This window comes from Coenobita brevimanus, chromosome 1 (assembly GCF_032717465.1).
Source record: "Coenobita brevimanus isolate Jiangsu-jjx chromosome 1, ASM3271746v2, whole genome shotgun sequence".
In the NCBI taxonomy this organism is placed as follows: domain Eukaryota; kingdom Metazoa; phylum Arthropoda; class Malacostraca; order Decapoda; family Coenobitidae; genus Coenobita; species Coenobita brevimanus.
In genome coordinates this window covers 69,173,946-69,198,400 of record NC_136954.1, presented here as the reverse complement: position 1 = coordinate 69,198,400, position 24,455 = coordinate 69,173,946, and the positions used below count along the sequence as shown (strand labels likewise).

The window sequence follows — 24,455 nt, the reverse complement described above, 5'->3', positions numbered from 1 at the left end:
GCTAGAACTAAGATGTACTGCTTCAATTCAACTCTTCAACCAGATGATGTATTTCACTCACATATTCTTGCCACCTCCATATGATTATATTCAGCTTTTGACAGATTTCTGAAACTGGGGAAGTTAGACAGATTTATTTAACCCCCCCAACTGAAAGTCTTCCTAAACTGAACAGAATCATTTAATGGTACACTCTCACTAAAAAGTATCCAAATCCTGTACGCACCATGCATTTTGAAATATATGACCAAAGAATCTAAAATCAGCTCGCCTCATGTGTATCAATAATTACTGGACTAGATACCGGTTTACAATATACCCACGCAATGTCTTCTGAAAGCATCACTCCAAAATAATGCATGCCAACCATTCCAAGATGAAAAGCTACATTCTGCTCACTTTCACACCCACCGTGCCCAGGTGTCTGAGTACCTTTTGGTGAGGATGTACAGTAGAGTCAAAGAAACAAATATCTTCCCAGTTGTCTGAAGAGAATTTACAACTGGCAAAAAACAATGAAAACCCTATTTCAGTTAATGCATGTTTCTGATGTTTCAATTTTTTCACGACAGTACGTATTCCTCAAACTTTGGGAAGATATTTGCTTCTCTGTACGTATGTTGTGGCTGGCTTGTACATGCTTTACATGGGCTGGCAGCTCTACTCTTCATTATATGTAACAAGTCTTGAAGGAAAAATGATTCAAAAGGCTAATGAACAACTTCTGTCACTGGAGAAATGACATCCTCAATCAATGCTTCACAACTATAGTTCATTCACCTTAACTTGGAAGATTTCCATCCTTTTGTAACTAACTTCCTGCAGTTCAATGGAAAAAAAAAAAAAATCTTACCACAGCATTTCTTCATGATTAACACCCTTCTTTGTATTACTCTCATGTTACAGTTTAGCATTCAATATGGAGGCACCAATACAATACTATACCTCTACATCCCTTCCACAGCACTTCTTCATGACTAGCACCACACTCTTTCTCTTGTACAGCTTCATATTCAATAAAGAGAGGTGCCAATTATATGCCAAGTTAACGTGAACAGAGTACAGTGACAGCAAGATAAAGATAAAAAATACATCATCATTATGAAGCAGTTAACATTCTGTGTGTAACTACAACAGTCATTCATTAATATCAATGCAATAAAAATAATTCATCTCTCTACAAAAGTTGAATATAAATATGATATTCCTTACTCCCTAACATGACTACAACCATAAGGGAAGCAATTTTAATAAAAGTTGGGATGTTGATACCCTGGCAAGCACTACTATAACGTAGGAAATATATCTACAGGGTGTCTGTTACGTTATGCTTGGTTTACAAATATTTACTGCATATAAATGGCTTAACATACTGAGATGCACTTGTTTCCATATGAATGGTTAACACAAGTTTTCTTTTCCCATCCATCATCCAAACTTCGTTGTGAGGGTGAAGTTTGTGAACAACAAACCTCAACCACCCCTCCGACGTAAACCTGTATGGGCCTTGAGTTACTCTTTCACATGGAGGGAAAAATAAAATAAAAAACTAAATGCATCAACATACGTTAAGCTGTTTATACGAATAAAACTTTAGTAAACCCATCAGAACTTTGTGGTCACCCTGTATAATAAGTTAATGCACTGTATTTTGCTGATCCTCACCTCTTTAGGGTACCAAGCAGAGTTGGCACTGAAACTCACTGAAGCAGGTTCTCAAGGCCCCACTAGCCACTCCAACAACAAGACATTCTTTTTACTTTATTCAAAACTATCTCCAGATCATAATATTTGCCTCAGGATTGGCTTTTTGAACTGAAGGTGTTATAAACAGTACACCCTTTACGAATCTGTTCAATTATCAAAATCCTTCATAAGTTAAAAATTATCATCTGGTGGTAGCCTGATATATATATATATATATATATATATATATATATATAAATGACAATTGCCGTGAAGTGATTAAGTGGAGGCCGTTTGAACACAAAAATGATTCCAAATTGTTGATGAGTTTTTGTTTTATCCACATTTCATTAGTTTAATGTAGTGTACACTCACAAGCTAGTTTCTGCTCACCCACTAATCCTGCCCGTGGGTGGGGGGAAATGGCATCCATTTTTCACACTGAACTATTGTGTGTTGTCCAGTGCTGAAAATCACACCCACCCACTTTCATACCAACCTAAAGACCTATTGTCCAGTGGTAATGTGGTAGTTTGGAGCTTTTCTATGCTACACAAGGAACAGCTTGGGATGACACTGTTACTTCTGTAACCTTGAGCAGTTTCAAACCACCAACAGCAGACTTGACACCAAGCTAATATCTGCTGTCCAGTGTTACGTGGAGGTCTGAAGCTTGCTGGACAACATAAGGAACAGTTTGCAATGATGTTGTTACTTCTGCAGTCTCAAAAATATTCAAACCACTAACAACAAGGCTTTGTTTGGTGAAAAATCCTGGCAATGAGTTCTAACACTGTTACTCATACAATCTACAAATGCTCAAACCAACAAACAGGTCTTTGCTTGGTGTAAAACCCTGGCTATGACATTTGACAATGTTTCCCACATGATCTACAGAAGCTTCAAACCACCAAACAGGTCTTCAATCAGTGTGAAAGCCTGAACTTTCTTTTAGCTGGGGACAGGGAACTATTGCTCAAAAGTGTACACTGATAAAATTATTAAAACTTACATTAAAACTGACAAAAAATAAATTAAAGAAGACACTTATGTCTACTGACGATGAGAGTGATTGATCATGGATAAATGAAAACTATAATCAGTAGGTATACAGCACAGGCTCTGCCATACAGAACAGTTTGTTTTGTCAAGAGCTGTATCACTGGCTGGCCTCTGAGATTTCTTAATGCCTCTTCCTCAGCAATTTATTCTGCACACCAAACTTTAATCCTCTCATGATCAGGACAGTAGAAGGGCCCATACTCTTGTCAGTCAAGGGAGCCCCCTTACATCTCTTCCTAAGTGACTTATTTTGCTTATCACACCTGGACATCCTCTTCTGTGTTACTTAAATTTTTCTAATATCACCATACATTGCATAAATAACATAAAAAATTATATTAGCCACCTAGATCCAAAAATGAATTACTACAGAAGAGGTGTTAGGGAGTTTCCTTAACCACTGAGAATGTCTTGTATTCTATTCCTGCTGACACCAGGCACTTTTATTCAGCTGAGAGTGAATGCAGATGCCTGAGAGTGCTCATACTTGACCATTAACTCTGTTGTGGTTGGGACACCTCTAGTATTCCAGCTGAGATTGTTAATAACTGTCTTTTATAATACCAAAAAAAAGTGTGTGGATAATAAAGAGCTACATGTGACATACAGGAGAATGCGAGATGTAAGATGGAAACTAAATCACTTAGAAAGAGGCATTAGGAGGGTCTATGCTGGTGAGAATACAGCCATGACAATTAAATCCTGCAGTGTAACTTGAACAATACTACACTACCAAGCATAGGAGAAACTAGAGTGATACAGAATGACCTACCACCAGCAACAACAAATGCAGATACAGACTAAATGAGCAGGAGGGAAACACAGGAGAGCTTAGTCCTTTATGGATGCATTAACTCTTTGAAATGTTGATCCCCCCCCCCTTTTTTTTTTTTATAATATTCCAATTTCTCAACAATTCTTTTATTCACCTTTGGGGAGACTTTCAAACTGGAGGGGTTAGATATAGCCTTAATTCACCCCTTCACTCCAACAGATCCTTCCTAAGTTTAACAAAATATCATCTACAGATAGCAAGAATAAAATATAAAAATGTCATCATATTGAAGTTTCTTCTCCAAGGTTCCTAGAACACTATTTTGTTCTACTAAGGGATATTCTAGTTGTCAAAGGGTTCAAAACTCTCAATTAACCTTTGGAATACTTGAATTTTCTTCACCTGAACAAAATGATCTGAACTATGCCTGAAGAAAATACCAAAGTGCATCCACAGTAGCAAATACAGTAAATCATGTTCTCCCTTGTGTTTCCTTCCTATGCATTTTATCCACCCGTCACTATAAATAAGTCACAAGAACAACTGTGACCTAATTTCCTCATTCTTTGTGGAGGAAGTCTGCTGGGAAGGACGGCAAAGTACAACCTTTCTGACGTAACAGCTGCTGTGCTGTCCATATCCCACAGTCTATGCATCTATCCAGTGGCTCTCCGGTGCTCAAAGCTGCCAGAAATCCACCCACAAAGGAATCACCTGCTCCTGTCGTGTCCACAATCTCCTCTGGCGTTATTGGGGGAACCTGGTGCTCCCTGATGACTCGGTTAAAGGAGTACCACAGGGGACTTGGGCCTTTGGTAACGACAACGAGCTTCTGCTTGTTTGTACTGGGTAATTTTCCACTGGTGTCCTGGTTGGTGGTGACTGAACTGTTGTGGAGACTGCCTGTTGTTTTGTTCGTTGTGTCCATGTTGCTGGAATGCTCGGTGGAAATTTTCAGAGATTCGATGCTGTTGATTTCTTCTGTGTCTTCCGAACAATTCACGCCATTTGTACACTTCCCGTTCTCACAGCTACAGGTACTCATATCATCAGAGCATTCGGAATCATGCTTCACACCATTTGAACACCTAAAGCCATCTAGATCCTTGATATTAGGACAGTCACTGCTGTTGGAACAGTTTGTATCCACAGATTTCTTTATGCCATCCTTCACCACCTTCCCCTCACCTCTTATTGCCTTTAAGACTAAGTGTAAATCATGGACAATGTTGTCTGGGGAAGAAGTAAGAGTTAAGGCCATCTTGCTCACATCAACAAAACGGTCCAGAGTGCGGTATTCCTCTACAAAGCCAAAGAGAATGTCAACATAAGGAAGAAGTTGGGTGAGTTCATTAGGATGGTTCTCACACACATAGCTTCCACACAGGTTGAATACCAATGTCTTCTTGTTTCTGGCTGCATACTGAGCAATCTGTAAGAAAGGTCCACAGTTGACCAGTTGCGTACGTGAAAGACTGAGAGTACCAATAGTACTCATGTATTAGATAGCTGGAGAGAAAATGAATGAGAGAATATAGCCAGAAAATTAAGCCTGCTGTTGTCACTGCTGCAGCCTGTATTAACTCAAAGGACTACAGGGAACCATCCACTTCAATCAGGCACTCCCAGGGATCTTTTGTTGAGGTTATGTTGAAGGACTGTTGGTGTGAAAGGTTGCACTGCAGTGTGGGTAGAGGAGACTGTTTGTGAACTGTATTTTGTGTTGTACTGAGGCATGGAAGGGTGTCGGTTGGGTTGTTGTGTAACTAGGTGCACATGTATCTCTGGGTGGTGTAGTTGAGGGGTATGTGTCTGGTGCTGGTTCACTTAGGAAGCTTATTAGCTTGAGGTTATGGATGGCTGTGGTACTGTATTTACAAGGTACCAAGTTGCAGTATACCACACAGATGCAATACAGTATAGATATGTCTACCCTTAGTCAACTGATCCTCTCATCCACCCACTATTCATTATGGTCTCCACCACAATGTTCTTGCTCAATTTCTTTCTTCCTTTCTTCTTTCTTCCAAACACTTCTAAGCTGGCTGCTACGTCTTCAATTCTTTACCAATCACTTCAGATATTGCAAACTTCTTCCTTTGGTGAATAATGTCAGGTACCTTAACTTTTTATTATTTCTTTATTTGTCCCCTCAAAGGGTATCATAAGGTTGGTGGACAACCAAACAAATGCATAAATTTCAGGGAATACATGAAATGTGGCAACATGAGCCTGTACAGTTTACCATCATTTGCAATGTGGTCTTTGAAAGACAGAGATTTTTTTGTGGAGACTATCCTACACTGTCTTGCAACTGCTGGCAATATTTAACATTTCTATTCTTTCCAGCAGTGTTCACACCTGGTCCCCTATTTGCCAATTATTTTTACCTTCAGTTGTGTAATTTATTAGTCCTCAGTCATTCAGCTACCTCACACTTCACAGCCAAACAACAGTGACTATTAAAGTGGGAAAAAAAAAAAAAAAAAAAAAAAAAAAAAAAAAAAAAAATGGTCTGGATGATGATAACAGTAAACTAGTATAAAGACTTTTATCCTACGTACTGGTTCAGATCCCTGACAAATACAGACCATGATCTTAAACATCACACCTTCCCATTCATCCATGCACTCTCTTTCATCTTCACAAAAAATCACCTTTGGAACACATCTCTGAATTATAACAACTGCCTTTACAACACTTTACTTCATTCACTTTCACTTTGTGGAGATGTTTGTCCTTTTGGATTGTATTTCCCTTAGCTCAATGGCAGAATAAGACAAAACTATAGCTCTACAGCATTTCCATAGCACTTCTTAATGACTAGCACCATACTCTATTATTAATCTAATTACAGCTCAGCACTGATAATGGAAGGATGAAAAGTTACACCTATACTACTTTAACTTGGTCCAGATTTTCACTTTTGTATTCTATTTCCTACAGCTTAGACACACAAAAAGACAATACTACAGCTCTATATGCTTTCCACAGCACTTCTTCATGACTAGCATCATATTTTAATTTTAATCTACTGTTATAACTAAGTATTCAAGATGGAGAGATGGGAATTTTAGGCCAAGTCAGAATAAAAGGAGAATTGATAATGTGGACAGAACATAAACTGCTGTACTGAAACCTAAGTAAATCACTAACCTGCAGTGTTGCGGGAAAGCTGTGAGTGATAAAGTAACCCTCAACATATATGTATGGGGCTGCCTCCAGTACTGGGAGGAGGTCTGGGGTGAACACATGGTAGGGCTCACACACGGCCGCCGCCCCAATATCTGCACACAAACACCGACAAGCTCCCAGCACCAACGCAACACATGTCCCAGTTGGCTGATCCTCCACTACCACACACCTAACAAGGAAAAGGTAAGCTGCAAACTTCATCACCATCATCTCCATCACAACTAACATCATCATCATCATCATCATCCAGAACCTCGTTTCTAATAAGCAGATGGGGCGAGGTTGGGTCCCGAGAGCAAAATCTTAAATTTAAATACACAATCGTCATACCTGTAAAACAATGCAAGTTTTTCAATCAGCTTGAAATTGAAAGCATCTGTATTTGTAAATCTGGGGATATGAGAAGAGCAGTAGTGAAAAGCGAGAGCGAGAGAGAGAGAGAGAGAATTACCTTGTGACAACCCCACTCTCCTCCACGATGGCCGATAACCGCTGAGCCTGTGCATCCTTGCCGATACCTCCAACGAACACGACACGATGAGGCTCCCCCAACACCCAGCAGAACACACGAGATGAGTTTAGAGCACATCCACCAGCTGTGTACTCGACTGGGTATCTAGTGAGGAAATACAAGAAACAGATGTTAATTAAATATAGCTAGTTCTTTCACCCTAAATTCATCAGGATTTATTACCTGGGGGAAACACATGAAATGGAAATTAATAACAATAGTTCTTCCACCTTTACTTCTGGCCTAGATGTTTTTTCCTTTTTGTAGCCTATTTCACATACCATAACTTAGCAGGGATTTTTGTTCATTTGTAGCTTATTTAACATGGCCCAATGACAGAGAAAAAACAATACCCTATACTATGGCTCTACATCTTATCAATAACACTTTTCCACGGCAAGCACCATACTCTAGTTTTAATCTATTATTACAATTCCACATTCAAGATGGAGAGTTGGCTGTTTTTAAGTCAAGTTAAAGTGAAAGTATAGAATAATGCATATACACAGTATGTGTGGGCATGTCCTCTGAGTACAGCAGCTTGTAACTGGACTAAGGTGGTGAAGGCATGGGGGAACGTACAAGTACACACTGTTCTCATATGGTACCTCTTACTTTATAATGGATATAAAAACTAGAAAAATAAATAAATAAAATAAGGATGGGCTGCTGTGAGTGGATAAAAGGGCAGGTACAGTAACTGGTTCTGATGAACTGGTTTTAGCCACCATCCCTACCAGTTACAACAAAACACACTGCAACAAACTCTCTAAAGGCCTCTGCCACACAAGTCAAACATTTACAGTTCTGAAAATATCCTAAGCATGTTACAAAATGGTATAAGTGACTTCCCTCTATTGACACAACACTAGTAGCTTAGATGCACCTTACCTACTGTACTGTAGTCTATTTGGGGTATGACTGAAAATTGTTTACTGAAGTGGGAACAGACTCCAGGGGTCAGAGTAGTGAAAATTGAGAGAGGCCTGTTCTTGTGCAAACTGAACAGAACTGCAAGTGATGATAATGATGATGATGAGAAATACAACTTACTTATTCATGACATGACTGAAAACTGGGCGCTGAGTGTCATTCACCTCCAGCTGACCATCAACTGGCAGCTGGAATTGGTTATGTAGTGACCTGTCCTTCACCACTGCTGTTATATCCAACAGGGGGTTGCCAAAGGACACCAAAAGTGGACCAGGACTCTCATTACCTCTCTGTTGGGGAAGAAAAGGCATTTAATTTACAACAGAAAAAAATCTATACAAATTTCACATTCCAGCAGTCAACATGTTCTGCATCTGAATTTCAAATATTGCTGTGGCCCCAGGCTTTGTGAACATGAACCCAGTGGACAGCAAACTGAGGACACTCGTCTCCTGCAGTCCACAATCTTCTTTTCAAGGAGATATGGAGTGAGTTGAAGGACGTTTGTATAACCTGGCATCAAAGCTGTCCAGCTATATCCGTGCCACGATGTGAGGGCACTCCTTTTGTGGTTGTTAACCCCAGAGTGTCTGGCTGAGCAGACTATCAACTAAATCCATGCAAAAATTCCTGCAGGGTTCCTCTTGTAGTGAAAGGGGTTAATCTATCATAAGCCATTTTTGCAGTTAAAGTATAACCAGGAATTTTTTGCCCTGCACATATTTTACCTGAGTATGGGAAACACCTGAAAACTGAATGGACAACTTTTAAGTTCATTTATATTTTTCTCATAACAATTACGCAAGACTAACATTAATAATCTGTGCTAACACACATGTATTATTCTTTCCTAAAGTACCCATACATCTGCAGCTGTAACCTAAAATATACCACCTCAGATCTCTATGTTGGTATCCAGCATTATGTTGCAAAATACAACAGTGCTGTGAGAGGCCCCACCTGCCCCACCCCAGGCAAGGCCAGTATACAGTACACTCAAGGTCAAATTCTAGTTCATTAACCTTTGCACTTTCCCTGGCTGGGGCAGGATGTGTGGGAGGCAGAATGAACTAAAATTAACACCTGAATATGCTAGTCATGAAGAAGTGCCATGGACATAATGTAAAGCAACAGTAGTACAGGTATTTTTCTGCCAATGAGCTACATGAAGTAGGCTTCAAAAGGAAACAATCTGGGTCAAGATGAAAGAGCTACCGTGTATAGTACTGTAGCAGTGAAGGGGGATAAATAAGGCAATGCTGTATACGTATTTCCCTCCGTTAAAAAAAATCCATCCCTAGCTGAAGAAAGCCATCTGAGAGAGCCCAGAATAAAATGAAAAAAATCACATCATCAGACTGCCAGAATCCCAGTACCGTAGTTCAATGGGTGGCAACAACAGAAATACCTCCATATCACAATTTCTAATCATAAACTTTCCTCCCCATCTAATCCATCCTCCAACTACCTCCTAACAATATCAAATTTATTTGAACCTGACAAACATCCTTAATTCCTTTCAGCTCAGTTGATGGTCAAGCGTAGTCAGACTCGAGCGTTGATTTGACAAGCAATCAAGAAGATTCAGTCCTACCTGATAAATAAGGCTCAACAAATTTCACAAAACAACGACTAAACCAAGCTTTGTTGTAGAAACTGAACAATAATAGGTAATTTATTTCCAAATTACTGTGGATTTAATTACATGAGAACAAATAAATACATAGATAAATAAATGACAGGCTACTTAAAAAAAAGGACTCAATGTAATGGCATGAGACACATAAATAATCCCTTGAGTAACCCAAGAGGGCAGCCTTTTAGGAATGTGTAACTACCACAAGTGTGTCATCTAGCACAGGTGTTCACGCAGACCACAGCCTTAGCCATGTGCTGGTGGTTTTCTAAATGGACACAACACCTATGACTGTCCTGCATGCCAGCTTTTGTATAGTTCTCAACAAATTCACCCAATGTATATGTCTACGTAGTAGCAGATGGGCGGCTACCACTGACCCTGGAAGTACAACAATGAGACAGCTCTAGCATACATAGTATTCAAAATGGACAGAGTATTAGTGCTAAAATGGTAACAAGTGATGGTGTGTGGCATGCAGGGGGACTAATGGGCCTCAGTGAACAGGCTGTAAGTCCATCTTCCAATGTCTCTACAAAGTCTTTAAAAAAATAAAATTAAAAACAAAATAAAATAAATCTATACATGCACATGCAATCTTACACACTTGGACATGAGAATTATCACCAAAATTATGCCATGCTTTTAATTATGGAACCCACATAGTCTACAGCACTCTATTTGGACTGGCCATGGTATTGATGAGGGTCACTAATGGGTCAGAAATTTAACCTAACACTAAATGCAGATAGTATTCACTAATAACTGCTAAAAACTGGATAAACTGATCCTAGCACTAAATTCAGCCAACATTCCCTAATACAGTATTTAATGAAGAAAAAAAAAAAAAAAAAAAAGAGAGAGAGAGAGAGAGAGAGAGAGAGAGAGAGAGCTGGAATTCTTTATTTCTCTAATGTTCTGGACCACACAGAGCCCTCTGTGTAGTCCAAAAGAGTAGAGAAATAAAGAACTTAAGCTCCCTCCTGCGCTTCATTCCCTCCGCACTGTGTCCAGTTGATTCTAAGCATCAGACATTACTAAAAACTGTTGGGAAAAATCTAAATGTGATACAATACTTTATATGATTTGTTTTAGTAAAGTCTCAGCCAGAACTTGAGTTACTTGTTGCTGAATTTTCTGCCTCAGAGTGATGGCTATGAGGTCTATTACCAAGGAAGGTGCTGATAAAAGGATGCCTTGATTATATTGCACCTACATCTCTCCCTATCCTCTGAAAGGATGATGGTGGGGTGCAGGAGATAGGCAGTCCCTGCAGTTCACCAGGTTCATGTTCAGATAAGGCTGGGACAACAATAACAACCACCACCACCAAGCTTGGTGCCTTACATAACTAGCTTTTTTTTTTCTTTCTTTCTTTTTCCATGCAAGAATGAAGGAACCAAAGGCCAGGGCCTGCAAAACTGTTCCCTCCAAGAAAAAACAAAAACAAGATAACATACAGCATGGTATAATAGTTCCTCTGAGTCAGTACTAGCCACTCTATTACACATAATTACTGTACAAGTACATGAAAACACACCTGTTACTAGGCAAATACATGTCACACTTGTCTAAAGTTGATTACAAACCAGTATACATACATCTGTACAAGATTACACAATCACAACACCTGCCATACTCAGAACATGTGTGCACACACACACACAAGAACATGTAATCAAACACAAAATTACAAATGAATATCCAAACACCAAACACATCATTTATCCACCAACAACTGAACAGGCTATGCAACATCACACACACAATCACCATCTCTGATGCTCCCTCCTGTGAACTACTGCTCTTCCTTCTCTCACCCATTAACTTCCACTCTTTCTTTCTACAACACATATGATCTTCCAATTACACCAATAAATATAATATCCTTAATCCCACTCTGAAACACTTTCCTAAGCACTCCACCTATGTTAATCTTTAAACATACACACTATATCTCACTTGTCATCATTACAACGATGAGACGCATTTGGGAAAACCCATTGGTGAGCTGGGGTATCGGTTCCGGGGGACATTACAACATAAAAAGTGTAGGGATGAGTTGGTGAGCCTTGGGATCCCCCCCCCCCAACCAAGTCCAAAATCCAATCATATGAGTCCAAGAACAAGTTTCTAGCTCACCTAAATCCCCAAATAGCTTTAAAACAAGATAAACTAAGCCTAAAAGCAGTTTATAACTCACCTAAACCCTAAAATATTTGAAAATCATCAAAAATAAATCTGGAAAAAAAATCTATCTATCTATCTATTGCCAGACACCATATCTCATAAAGGGTGGCCATTTGACACTGAGTTAGATGTTTTACAGGGAGGGGCACCAACTCACTTGTTGACACGTAGGGAGCACGTATGGTTTGGTTATATGGTTACCACCCAGCGATGTAAATGGTTTCTTGGCTTACAAGAAACCATTTGGCTTGTCACTCAACGTAAAGCCACCTATAATGGAAAGAAAAGGAATAAGAAGTGACAGGAAAGATAGGAGAAATAGAAGGAGAGGAGGGCAGGCACAGAAAAAGAATGATAAAAGTTAAGGAAGTAGGCAGCACTACATCAAGTGAGTGGATGATGGTCGCCACCACCTACCACAAAAAAATCTAACCTAGTAAACTAAACCCAAAAATGAGTGTTCCCCCCATCTATGACTAAAACACATTAATCTATGTCTAAAAACAGTTTTTAAATCAACCTAAACACAAAAATAAAGTCTGAAATATCATCAAAATCGGTAAAAAAAAAAAAGGGGGGGGGGGGGGGGGGTAACCGGGAACTGGCCATCAATTGGCAGGGAAGGGCGTTAAATTTTTTACACTGCAAAGGCGGGGTATCACACAGAGAGGGATCATATAGTGGGGTGCTACTGTACAGCATATGATACTGTAAATACGACATCCTCTCATTTCATCAGTTAAGGTTCTCTCCCTCTGTGCCAAGGGGCAACCTGTATTTATGAGTTAAAGAAACCAATTACTTCTGGGATAAAGGAAAAAGAAAATATTCTATCCACACCTTTTTATTTTGCATGAGTGATTTGATTTTTCAAACTGGAGGGGTTATGGATGTCTTAATAAGCCCTTTCAATACAAAAAGCCTTTCCCAGGTTACCAGAAAGTAAAACTGTCTGGCAGTGGCAAGAATAAACGAAAAAGGATTCAAGTCATCCACCCATCACATCATCAAACCATACACTAACTCTCCACCTAGCTCAAATTTTTACCAGGAAGGAGGGAGCAAATAAAATGGAATAATGGGTGCGGAAGGTGAGAAGTGTGAACGTAGGGGGTAGGGTTCCGAGAGGCAGACCGAAAAAGACCTGAGATAAGGTCACAGAGTCTAGAGATAAGGGGCTGAATAAGGAGGCTGCCAGATACTGAGCAACGTGGACAGCTGCCATTAGGCAACCAAGGCCTTTATCAACAATGCAATACGAACACAATCAATGGACAGTATCAAAATCTGCAGTTCTCTTGTGCCTAGGATTCCTTATGGAGATTTTGTGAAGAGTGAGGATGAGCTTCTCCATATACCGTATACCAAACACAATTCCACTGATTCTGCAACTGGACACTAACTTGGTTCAGACTAATTACCTTGTAGGTGGCCAGTGCAGGTCAACAGTTTTGAAGGTTTGGCTATGTTCGTGAAGCACAGCAGCCAATCAAAACACATAATTTGCTTATGAGTAAATGTCATTGCTGATTACTGTACGGTATTTTACCATACAGTAATTAATAACCTTACTGCCTCAACAGCTACTTCATGCATGAAAATCATATATGCACAACTTAGGAAATATGTCACTACAATTACACTTACCTGTCAACGATAATCCATCTCGTAAAACCTTAAATATTAATAAACTTACGTAACCTCGCCACCAAAATAAAATTTCAAGGAAGTGACGCTCGCCAACAATCATGTTTACATCATGCACCCGGCCTACAATTCGGTGAGTCATAGTGGAGGTGACTGTAGTGGTGACCTATACGTCATTATCACCACTGCACGTGCCGGGCATCATCACCTTGGGCCAAAGCCAGCATCACACTCATAACCTCAGCTGACTCTCCCTTTCATCACTCACTCACTACCACCACCCTTGCCTCACCACACAAACAGTGCACTATTACTTCCATTCACTGCACTCGGTCACAGTCAACGCACGGTATGGTCACAGTAGGTCACACAGTACCTGCGTGTCCATGGTGAACGCGGAGAGGCCCGTGCTGCCGTTCCAGAGTGCCTGGGTGGAGTGGCGGGCACGTCAGGGTCGTGGCGGACGATGCCTGGCTTTGTTTACACGTTGCCAGGCAACGCGCCGGCGCTATGGTTCTTCACAGGATCAGACCTGCACCTACACACCCGCTAAACATGTAATCTCCCGCACAGCCACACCTACACACGCTACCACCTCGTTTCATCACCCTCCGCCTCACCACACGTCTGTTTTCATAACCACACTTTCCTGCTCGTCAATAAACCTTTCTAATACTTAGCTGGTCCCTGTAAATGCCTAAAACTATACAGTTTATACGACATATATCGTCAAATACTGCAAAACCAATTATGACATACCGCCCAGTACTGCAGGGGATGAAGCCAATGATGTACGACTTTTTGTCGCAGTCATGGGATATTAAGAAAATATTTAGTTGTCTTTAAATATTATTTGTGACCTCGTAGTGGACTATACTGACAATATACCTGTAAGCTGTATTTAGGCATATGAACAGAAATATGGTATCAGGAGACACAATTGTAGGCTACGTTTATCACGATTTGCGTAGATAATACACTAACAGTACTGTGTTTAGTTACATGATTCCACTAAGAATATCGGTATAGTCAGGGCCACTTATCAAACTGTCAAGGAACTTATCACGAGTTAAGACGCCTAACAGATCACGATTCAACCATTAGGCTACACACACCACAGTGTAGAGACGACACACACAGACGACGTGGATGCTGCAGTTTACCTTCATGATTTTTTTAATGGACAGAGAAGTGAAAACCTTTAAAAAAGACATGTGCGAGCAGGCACAGAAAGCACTGGAATATAAGTGACTATACTCATGTTTTTAAATCTGTAAATAGTCTGCCATTCCTTATCATACACCTTTTACTCTAACCTGACCTTAAATTGCCAGATCTTCATCTTGAATGCTGAGTTCTAACAACAGTATAGCACTAGAATATGATGCTAGTCACAAAGAAGTGCTATGGAAAAGATGTAGAGCCAAAGTATTGTATTTTTCAAACAAGGGGCTGTGTGGTTTGTTAAAGCGAGAGAAATATAGATCCACAACAAAACACGTCAGAAGGAGGAGGAGGAGGAAGAGGAGGAGGAGGAGGAGGAGGAGGAGGAGGAGGAGGAGGAGGTGGTGGTGGTGGTGGATGGAGAAGGGGAGGAAACCAAGAAGATGACGACAACGGAGAAGGAAAAGTATGGTGATGATGATGATGATGGCTTGGAGCAAGAAGAAGGAGGAGAAAGAAGAAATATGAAGAAGAAAAGAGAAAGAAAGGTAGGAGGCGGAGAAATAACAGCAAGACTCGTGTTGCTAATCCCATGTAAACAGACTGAGAGTGATGAATGACTGCGGGTAATGACTGTGAGGAAGACTAACAATGATGGGGATTACGGCTCTCCTTAATTAGTCAGGTCACCGGGGCTCATTTCATTAAGACGTTTTCATTAAGATGCGATGTTAATTGGTCTTTATTCTCTGCAACGAGGAAGAAGAAGAGGAAGAAGAAGAAAAAGAAGAGGAATATGAAGAAGAAAAAGAAAAAAAGAAGAGAGGGAAGAACCAAGGTCGTCTCCCTTACAAGGCCCGGCCGTGAGATTAGTTCCGAACGAGATTAAATCCAGCTGCGAGATTAGTTCCGACCAAGATTAGTTCAAACCGTGAGATCAGTTCCGGCCATGCGATAACCTTACAAGATGGCGCCCTTACCACACCTCAGTAACTCCATATTTGTCTGCGAGAACCCATTTAAATTTTTATTACATTTCGTACAATTTATTATTATTTTTTGGTTCTATTGCAAGCGTAGGTGGCGAGGGAGAACCAATGGGGCGAATTCTCCAGCAAATATGTGGTTAGTTCTGTGTCGTAAATGGGATTGTGTGTGTGTGTGTGTGTGTGTGTGTGTGTGTGTGTGTAGGAAAGACGAGGAAAAGGGGGGCTGAATCTTTCCTCACTTTTTCTCCATCCTACAAAACAAATACAAGTCACGACAGAGAACCAGGGACGTAGTCAGATCTCCAAAAAAAAAAAGGGGGGGGAGGAAGGGGGGTTGAGTCCTCCGAGGGGGGGGTTCCAGTGCTACACAATTGCACACATAAATAATCTGAAATTTCAAATGGAAGGGGGCACTGGTGAGGGGGGGGCCACGGGGGGGGGGCAAGGATCTCACTGAAGCCCCCCCCCAGGCCCCCTGTCTTTTCGTTAGCAGAGGACAACCCTAACACCTGTTCCTTTGTGATTCATGCTACACACTGCACCTCAAAATTCACCTGCGTGTTAATTATAGCACTTCAATCTTAAAGTGCTCTAATTAAATGAACACCTGAGACAGAAATTACACCTGTATATTCTCTTCTATATTACTGATAGATTTAGAAGACAGTTTTTATCACACACAATACCGGATATTAATCAGTTATGTGCAAAATAAATCGCCAAGGAAGAGGTGCTTCGAAATCTATGCTACCTAGGACGTTATGGAAAAGCTTAAAATTCAGGTTATGTTTTGCATGCTTAGAAGACGTGAATTTTTTGGTAGGTGTGAAGTTAGAATGTAAAATGAATAACGGGGTGATATCTGGGGGCTTGTGACGTCAGAGAGAGAGAGAGAGAGACTAATCACGCTAGAGACGACTGACGTGCATAACTCGCTGCATTTGCCGTGATGGTATTCCTGTTTGACGTGCGCGCTGTGTCGACGGGCCTAGAAACTTTTTTTTTTTTCTTTATACGCGCGAGATGTTTCTGGGTTAGCGGCAGATCTTTTTCTTTTTTTCTTTTTTTTTTCTTCCTCCCTGCGCGCGATTTGTCTGAGAATCTGAGAATAAATACACGAACATTGTCCTTTGTCACAGAATAGCCTACATTTAGAGATTATTGTTATAAATGGGAGGTGGCTCTCTTTTGATTGAGAGAGAGAGAGAGAGAGAGAGAGAGAGAGCCCTTCCCCAACACAAATACTGTCAACCTTTACACCTAAAACGCCACTAATACGCACCTCACTAGTATCTATGTAGGACTCTAACATAAATATTTTCATCTGACAGAACTAGGTCAACACACGACGCAAATTACAGTGTCGTGGTTACATAAACGCAACGAGCTTCGGTAGTGGGCAAATAATGAGTCTCCTTGGTTACCAGCGAAAACAATTCTGACCGTATATGGTTATGAATCGAGATGGAAAGGGATAATAAGCATGCACTATGAAAACTACAAATCCATAGTAATTATATATTCATCTGTGTATCAGCGTCTACCTGCCTGTCTACCTGTCTATCTATCCATCTTATCTAACCATCAATTTATCTATCTATATACCAATTTATATATCTATATCTATCAATCTAGCTCCTTACCTACCTACCTACTTTTCCATCCTTCCTTCCTTCCCCCTATTCACCTGCCTACCTACCTACCTACCTGCCTATCTACCTACCTGACTACCTATCTATCCCTGACACGTAACAGGCACACCCTACTCCCCCTTATCATTTGTTAGAGCTGCTACCAGGAAGCTCATCCCATGGTGAGCTTGTGACACACGACCATTATCTCTTTCTCTCTCTCTCTCTCTCTCTCTCTCTCTCTCTCACCTCGTCACGCCACTATACCGCAGTCTCTCATTTCACTCTCTCTTCCTGCCTTCCTTTTGACTCTCTTCCTCTGTCTCTTCCTTCCTTCCTTCTTTCTTACTTTCTTTCCTTCCTCCCTCCCTTCCTTCCTTCCTCCCTTACCTTCCCTTCCCTTCCCTCCCTCCCTTCCTTCCCTCCTTCTTACTTTCTTCCCTCCCTCCCTCCCTTCCTTCCTTCCTTCCCTCCTCCTTACTTTTTTCTTCCCTCCCTCCCTCCCTCCCTTCACGATGGCAATGACCTTTAACATTTCCCAGCCTAATCGGATAATGTAATGCGCTAATTCATTCCACCCTCATCTCCTCGTTGCTCTCCTCCCCTCCTCTCCCCTCTAGCGTGACCTACATAGATGCACAGCGACAGTACCGCAGTGTGAGATGACCTACTGACAAACACACACACACACACACACACACACAATCATATAAACGCATACATATATTTATACACATCCATTTATCCATCCACACACACACACACACACACACACACACACACACACACACACACACACACACACTAAAATATGGTGCTAGTCACGATGAAGTACTACAGAAAGGATGTAGAGCCATAGCATTCTCTTTTTCTGCCACTGAGTACCATGAAATAAGCTGCAAAAGGACGAAAATCTGGCCCAGGTCAAGGCGAAAGAACGACAACACTAGAATCTCATCATAGTCACGAAGAAGTGCTGTGGAAAGGATAAAGAGCCTTCATATTGCCCTATTCCGCCACTGAGCTACGTGAAATAATCTGCAAAAGGACGAAAATCTCTGAGACGCTAAAATGAACGAACCATAGGATTTTGAACGAACTTATGGATTATAAATCGGGTAAAATATAACGTTTCTTTTACTGTTTCGCTAATATTCCAAATTTCTTGATCCGTCTTAATTCCGGGTTATGGGATGGATGATTGTTTTTATTGGCTGTAGTGTGGGATTGTGGACTGTTGACTTAGCGGATTTATACACACACACACACACACACCGGTCGCTGGTGCAGTGGTAACGCTCTCGCCTAGCATCTACTAAGACGGGGGTTCTCGCCTTGCTCGGGATGCGAAAATGTTTCACTGACAAAGCGGGTGGTCACTGTCCTCCTTGAGCAAGAGGATGGGTGTGTGCGTGTGTGAAGGTCAAGGCTTTGCCCTTAGATCGGACTATATGAGCTCTCAGCTCTCTTCCGGGAGGGTAAAATGCCGATGATCACAAAACCATCACGTGATCCTGACCGACCCGGTGAATTACACACACACACACATACACACATATATATACACACACACACAGACAAATACATACATACGTACATACATACATACACATACATCAAACACACAGATACACACACGAAACAAAAATATATATACATACATACAGAGAGAGAGAGAGAGAGAGAGAGAGATTCATGTTCCTGTTTAAGATTATTTTTAGTGCAATTTTCCTGATGTATGTAGGGAGCTGAAAGAAGGGAGGGAGGGAGGAAGGAGGAAAGAAGGAAGGAAGGAGGAAGGAAGGGAGGGAGGGAGGAAGGATGCGAAGAAGGGATAGAAGAGGGAGGAAGGATGCGAAGAAGGGATAGAAGAGGGATGAAGGAAGGGAGACAAGACGAAAGAAGGGAGGGAGGGAGGGAGGAAGAGAAGAAAAAAAAAAAAAGGGAGAACTGAGGGAAGACAGAAGGGGGGGGGAAAGGGGGTGAGGGCGGGGAGGAAGGAAGAGAAAGAGCTAGGTAGAGGAGGAGGGAATAAGGAAGGGAGACAAAGGGAGGAAGAATGGGGAGTAAGGAAGAATAAGAGAGTGGGAGGGTGGGGAGGTAGGAAGAAGGATGGGCAGAGGAAAGACGGAAGAAGAAAGGGAGGAAGGGGGAGAAGAGGGGAGGGAGGGAGAGAAGGAGGAGGGGAGGGGACGAAGGGAGATGGCAGGGAAGAGAAACAGGACGGAAGAAGAAAGGGAGGAGAGGGAGCGAGAAAAAAAAAAGAGAAAGAAGGGAGAGAGGGAGGGAAGGAGGAAAGAAGGGAGGAAAAAAGGGGGAGGCGGAAGAGAAGGACAAGCAGAAGGGAGGAAAAGAGGAAAGGGGAGGAGGAAGGAAAGGGAGAAGAAAAATAAAGGAAGGAAAGATGGAAGAGGGAGGGCTGGAGGAAGAAGAGCAGGTGAAGGAGAAGCAATTAGGAATTCCTGCCGGTAAAAGAAGCTCCGTAACACCTTTTCCTTAGCGATTTATTTTGCCTACATAACAAGAGCAACACACACGCATGTATTAACGTACCAGATAAGGAAGAGATTAGATAAGAGAGAGAGAGAGAGAGAGAGAGAAGGGAAGGAAGAAATACAGGGAGGTGATTAATGGGTAAGTAGGTAGGTAGGTAGGTAGGTAGGAAGGGAGAGAGGGAGAAAAAATAGGGAGAATAATGTGATAAGAGATAAGGGAGAGATGAAGGAGGAAGGAGGAGGAAGTGGAGAGATACGGAACTGAGGAGGAAGGAAGGGAGGGAGGGAGGGATATGAAGAGGTAAAGAGATAGTGAGGGAAGGAGAGACAGGTAGAGACAGAAAGGAGAGGAAAAACTGAAGGAAGGAAGGAAGGAAAGAAGGGAGGGAGGGAAAGATGGGCGAAGGGAGGGAGGGAGGGAGAGAGGGAGGAAAGAGGGAAGGAGGGAGGGCCAGGCAGGGAAGAAGAGATAATAACAGAGGGAGATAATGAATAAGGGAGAAAGAGTGAGGTGAGATGAAAGTAGGGAGGGCAAGAAGGGGAGGGAGAGAGGAAGGGGAGGTGAGGAAAGAGGTAGGGGAGGGAGGGAAAAATAAGAGAGAGAAATATAAGGAAGAAAGGTAAGGAAAGGTGAGAGGAAGGGCGGGGGAAGGGAAGGAGCGAGGGAAGGAGAGAGGGAGTGAGGGAAAGAAGGAGGGAGAAGGAAGGGAGAGGATGTGTTGTGTAAGGGAAGAAGGGGGAGAGACATCGTGCCCTACCCCTCCCTTCTCCCCTCCCTTTCCCTCCCCTCCCCCTCCCTGCCCTTCCCCCTCCCCCTCCAGTCAATACCCATGCAGGACACAAGCCTCAGGTCAGGGTCGCACATACACACATACGTACTTATAAGTACACACACGTACACTATAAAACACGTACACATCACACATGCACAATACGTACGGTACAAATACTGTACACATGTACACATTAAACACGTACTCAGAGACGTACAATAACTCCCCCCCACACACACATAAGCATTCTCTCAACGCATGAAGCCTGAATCACGTAGACACACAGACACGAATACAAATATAAAAAACGTACACACACACACACACACACACACACACACACACACACACACACACACAGAGCAAGCCCACGTACACATCTATGCGGTTTACAGACATACCAATAAAGCAGAAACACACACAGACACGTACATACATTTGCATACTTACACCAACCCGTACACATGCATGGAACCTACACAAAAGCTATAAACGCACACACAGGCATGCAGACGCATACATACACAAACGCACTAAGGAAAGGAAACACACACACACACACACACACACACACACACACACACACACACACACACACACAGGTTACGTGCTAGCGATCATACATACATACACACACGGTTCCCCTCTTCCTAAATCCTTCATCAACCATGCTTACTCTTTCATCTCTTCCTTCCTTCATTTTCATCCCTCTTTCCTTCATTTTTATCTTTCCTTCCTTCTTCCTTCACTCTTATTTTTCCTTCCTTCTCCCTTCTTCCTCTTTCCTTCTTTATTTCTTCTCTTTTCTCCCTGCCTCCTCACCTCCCTTACTTTACTCTTAGCCCTCTTTTTTCATTCTCTCTCTCTGCCTCCTCTTCTCCTTTCCTTCCTTCACTTCTATCCTTCTCTCTCTCTCTCTCTCTCTCTCTCTCTCTCTCTCTAAGTCGAAGCTCACGTGGACGAATGAGCAACGATATGATTTTATGAGTGTATTCTGTGACTATTTTCCTTTCCACAAATTATATTTTTCTTCCTTGAGAGAGAGAGAGAGGGAGGAAATGTCGATGGATATTCGTTTCTTACTTTTTCTCGCACATGACGATAACTGACTGATTATTTACCTTTTATTTATGTTATTTTATTCCTATTTACTCTCTAACGAGGTCACTCTCTCTTAATTTCTTTCTTTCCCCTCCTTTCCCTCTTTCTCTTCCTCCCTTCCTTCAGTTTTCTTTTTCTTTCCTCCCTTTTCTTTCCTATCTCCCTTATGTCCTTCTCCTTTCCTTCCCTCATTCCCCCTTCTGTTCTTCCTCTCTCCTTCCTCTCTTCCCTCTCCCTTCCTTCCTTCCCCCTTTCCTTTCCTACCCTATCTCCTTTTTTGGACTGGTTTCCTTCCTTCTCTGTTCCCTCCCTCCCTCCTACCTTCCTTTCTTTCTTCCCTCCTTCCTTCCTTCCGTCTGTCCTTCCTTCCTTCCTTGCCCCCGTCTTGGCCTGGTTTCCTGCCCCCCTTTGAAGCGTGTGAGCTGAGGTCATTTGGTCACGATATACTCTTCCTCCCTCCCTGCAAACTCTTTCCTTCCTCCCTCCTAACTCTTTCCTCCCTCCCTCCTAGCCCTTTCCTCCCTCCCTCCTAGATCTTTCCTCCATGCTTCTCTCCTTCCCTGCTAGGCCTTTCCTCCCTCCCTTCTATCTTTTTCCTCCATCCCTCCTAATCTTTTCCTCCCCCCCCCCTCTCTCTCTCTTCCGTCTCGCCTCTCCTTCCTGACTCCTACCCTTCCTCCCTCACGCCCTTCCTACCTCTTAGCCCTTTCCTTCCCCTCCCTCCCTCCTATCCGTACCTCCACACCTGTCCTCCTTCTCTTCCTCCCTCCTAAAACTTTCCTCCCTCCCTCCTGACTTTTTCCTCCTTACTTCCCCCTCAGTTACCTCCCTCCCTGATTTTTCCTCTTCTCTCCACATTTCCTCTTCCTGTTTCTTTCTTCCTCCTTCATTTCTACAATCTCTCCGACCATCCTTACTGCTAGAACATTATCTCCAAACAAGCCCTCATAATCTATCCACCCATCCATCCTATAACTCCTTCAGCCATCCATCCTACCACCAACCCCTCAATATTCATCCATCCTCCTACCGTCCCTCCATCCATCTACCATTTCTCTAACCTTCCCTCCAACAATCCATCCATCCAGCTACCATCTCCTCAACCATCTACCCAACCATCCATCCATCCTATGACCCCTTCAACTACCCATCCGTCTACCATCTCTCTAACCATCCATCCATCCATCCCTCCAATCATCCATCCATCTACCATCTCTCCAACCATCCATCCTACCATCCCTCCAACCATCCTGCTGGCCGTCAGAAGGATAATTACCCTCTGGTTCTAAGAATAAGACCTAAAACTCCCCACCAGCCTGCCGCACTGCCGTACCCCCCCTCTCGTGAGTCACCCCGGGCACGCAGAGGCCCCCCGCGCATGTGTCTGGCGCAGGATTGATGACGTCACGGATTTCCAGACACGTGATTGGGGCTTTAAGTGACGTAATGTTTATTCTAGAGCCCACTGGTTGGTTGAGTGACGTAATGTTTATTCTAGAGCCCACTGGTTGGTTGATGTGACGTAATGTATATTCTAGAGCCCATTGGTTGGTTGAAGAATGACGTAATGTTTATTCTAGAGCTCACCGATTGATTTCTAGAGTTTACTGACTGATTGTGGGACGTTTTTGAAAGGGTGATGCTCACTGACTGACAAAATGATAGACAAATAGATATTATAGACAGATGGACAGTGATAGATAATTACATAAATAGATAGACAGACAGTTCATTGTTGAGTGTAGAGAAAAATACAAAAAAAAAAAAAAACTACTAGTGCCGGAAGTTACGTCACTGCTCCCGAATAACTTATTAACGCGGCGCTTGTGTGGTGCAGCTAACTACCGTGACGTCATTAGCAGGGCGATCAGGGGGCAATTAAAGCATCAAGACTGGATTAATTGGAGTTTATGGGAAGAGTCACTAGCTGTTATAAAAGAATGAAGGGACGGTGAGGTGAGGTGAAGGATAGGCGCCATTTCCGTTGCTTATACTCAATTCAGTTTAAGTTGGCGTAATATTGCCATTTCTTTATCTTGAATGCCGAGCTGTAACGGGAAATTAACACACAAACATGGCGGTAATCACGAAGAAATGCTGTAGGAGGAATGTAGATGCTAGAATTATTTATTGTCATGGAGCTACGTGAAATAGGCAGCAAATGGAAGAAAACCTGGGCCAAGTTAAGGTGAAAGGCCCATAACTACCGTGACATCGTTAACAGGGCAATTAGGGGGTTATTAGAGCATCATGGTTGGATTAATTGGTAGGGGCGTAGCCAGGTATCGATAGTGGGGGGGCAAGGGGGGTGGGGGCAAGCTCTATTTTGAGGGAACAATGCTACACGCTGTCCTCACATTAGAATATCAGAAATTTTAAATGTGGAGGGGCAAAGGTCTGGCTGGGGGGGTCTGTTAATTGGTGCTTATGGGGAGAATTATTAGGATTGGGTGTTGTAAACTGAGGATTGGATAGGTGTTATTGCTGAGGCCTAGGTTAACTGACTAATACGCTGTGTGTGTGTGTGTGTGTGTGTGTGTGTGTGTGTGTGTGTGTGTGTGTGTGTGTGTGTGTGTGTGTGTGTGTGTGTGAGACCAGTGGATACCCTGCACAAGGCAATATGGCGGCTCCTGGCCAGATTAGCTATGAAGATATGAGGGTCGAGTT

The 24,455-nt window shown here is 42.3% G+C and overlaps 1 protein-coding gene and 1 long non-coding RNA gene across 2 annotated transcripts in view; both read right to left on the bottom strand.

Moving 5' to 3' along the window:
• LOC145390064 (uncharacterized) overlaps positions 1 to 24,455 on the bottom strand; it is a 258,037-nt gene that overhangs the window by 183,352 nt on the left and 50,230 nt on the right. The window lies entirely within an intron of this gene.
• On the bottom strand, positions 4,083 to 13,738 carry LOC145411019 (uncharacterized). Its single transcript, XM_080281109.1, has 6 exons — positions 13,685 to 13,738; positions 8,283 to 8,452; positions 7,170 to 7,334; positions 6,680 to 6,887; positions 4,674 to 4,955; positions 4,083 to 4,538 (listed from the first exon to the last, which is right to left on the bottom strand). Exons 1-6 carry the CDS (start codon positions 13,736 to 13,738, stop codon positions 4,083 to 4,085), a joined length of 1,335 nt encoding a protein of 444 aa, XP_080137235.1.

What these genes read in the sequence shown, in the direction of transcription:
- LOC145411019 (XM_080281109.1), bottom strand. Translation starts at nt 13,738, where the DNA reads ATGATTGTTGGCGAGCGTCACTTCCTTGAAATTTTATTTTGGTGGCGA. An exon ending in TTCAGTCATGTCATGAATAA is followed by an intron (nt 7,335 to 8,282) that starts GTAAGTTGTATT and finishes TTTCCTCACTAG; the next exon opens with ATACCCAGTCGAGTACACAG. An exon ending in GCTTTCCCGCAACACTGCAG is followed by an intron (nt 4,956 to 6,679) that starts GTTAGTGATTTA and finishes CCTTTCTTACAG; the next exon opens with ATTGCTCAGTATGCAGCCAG.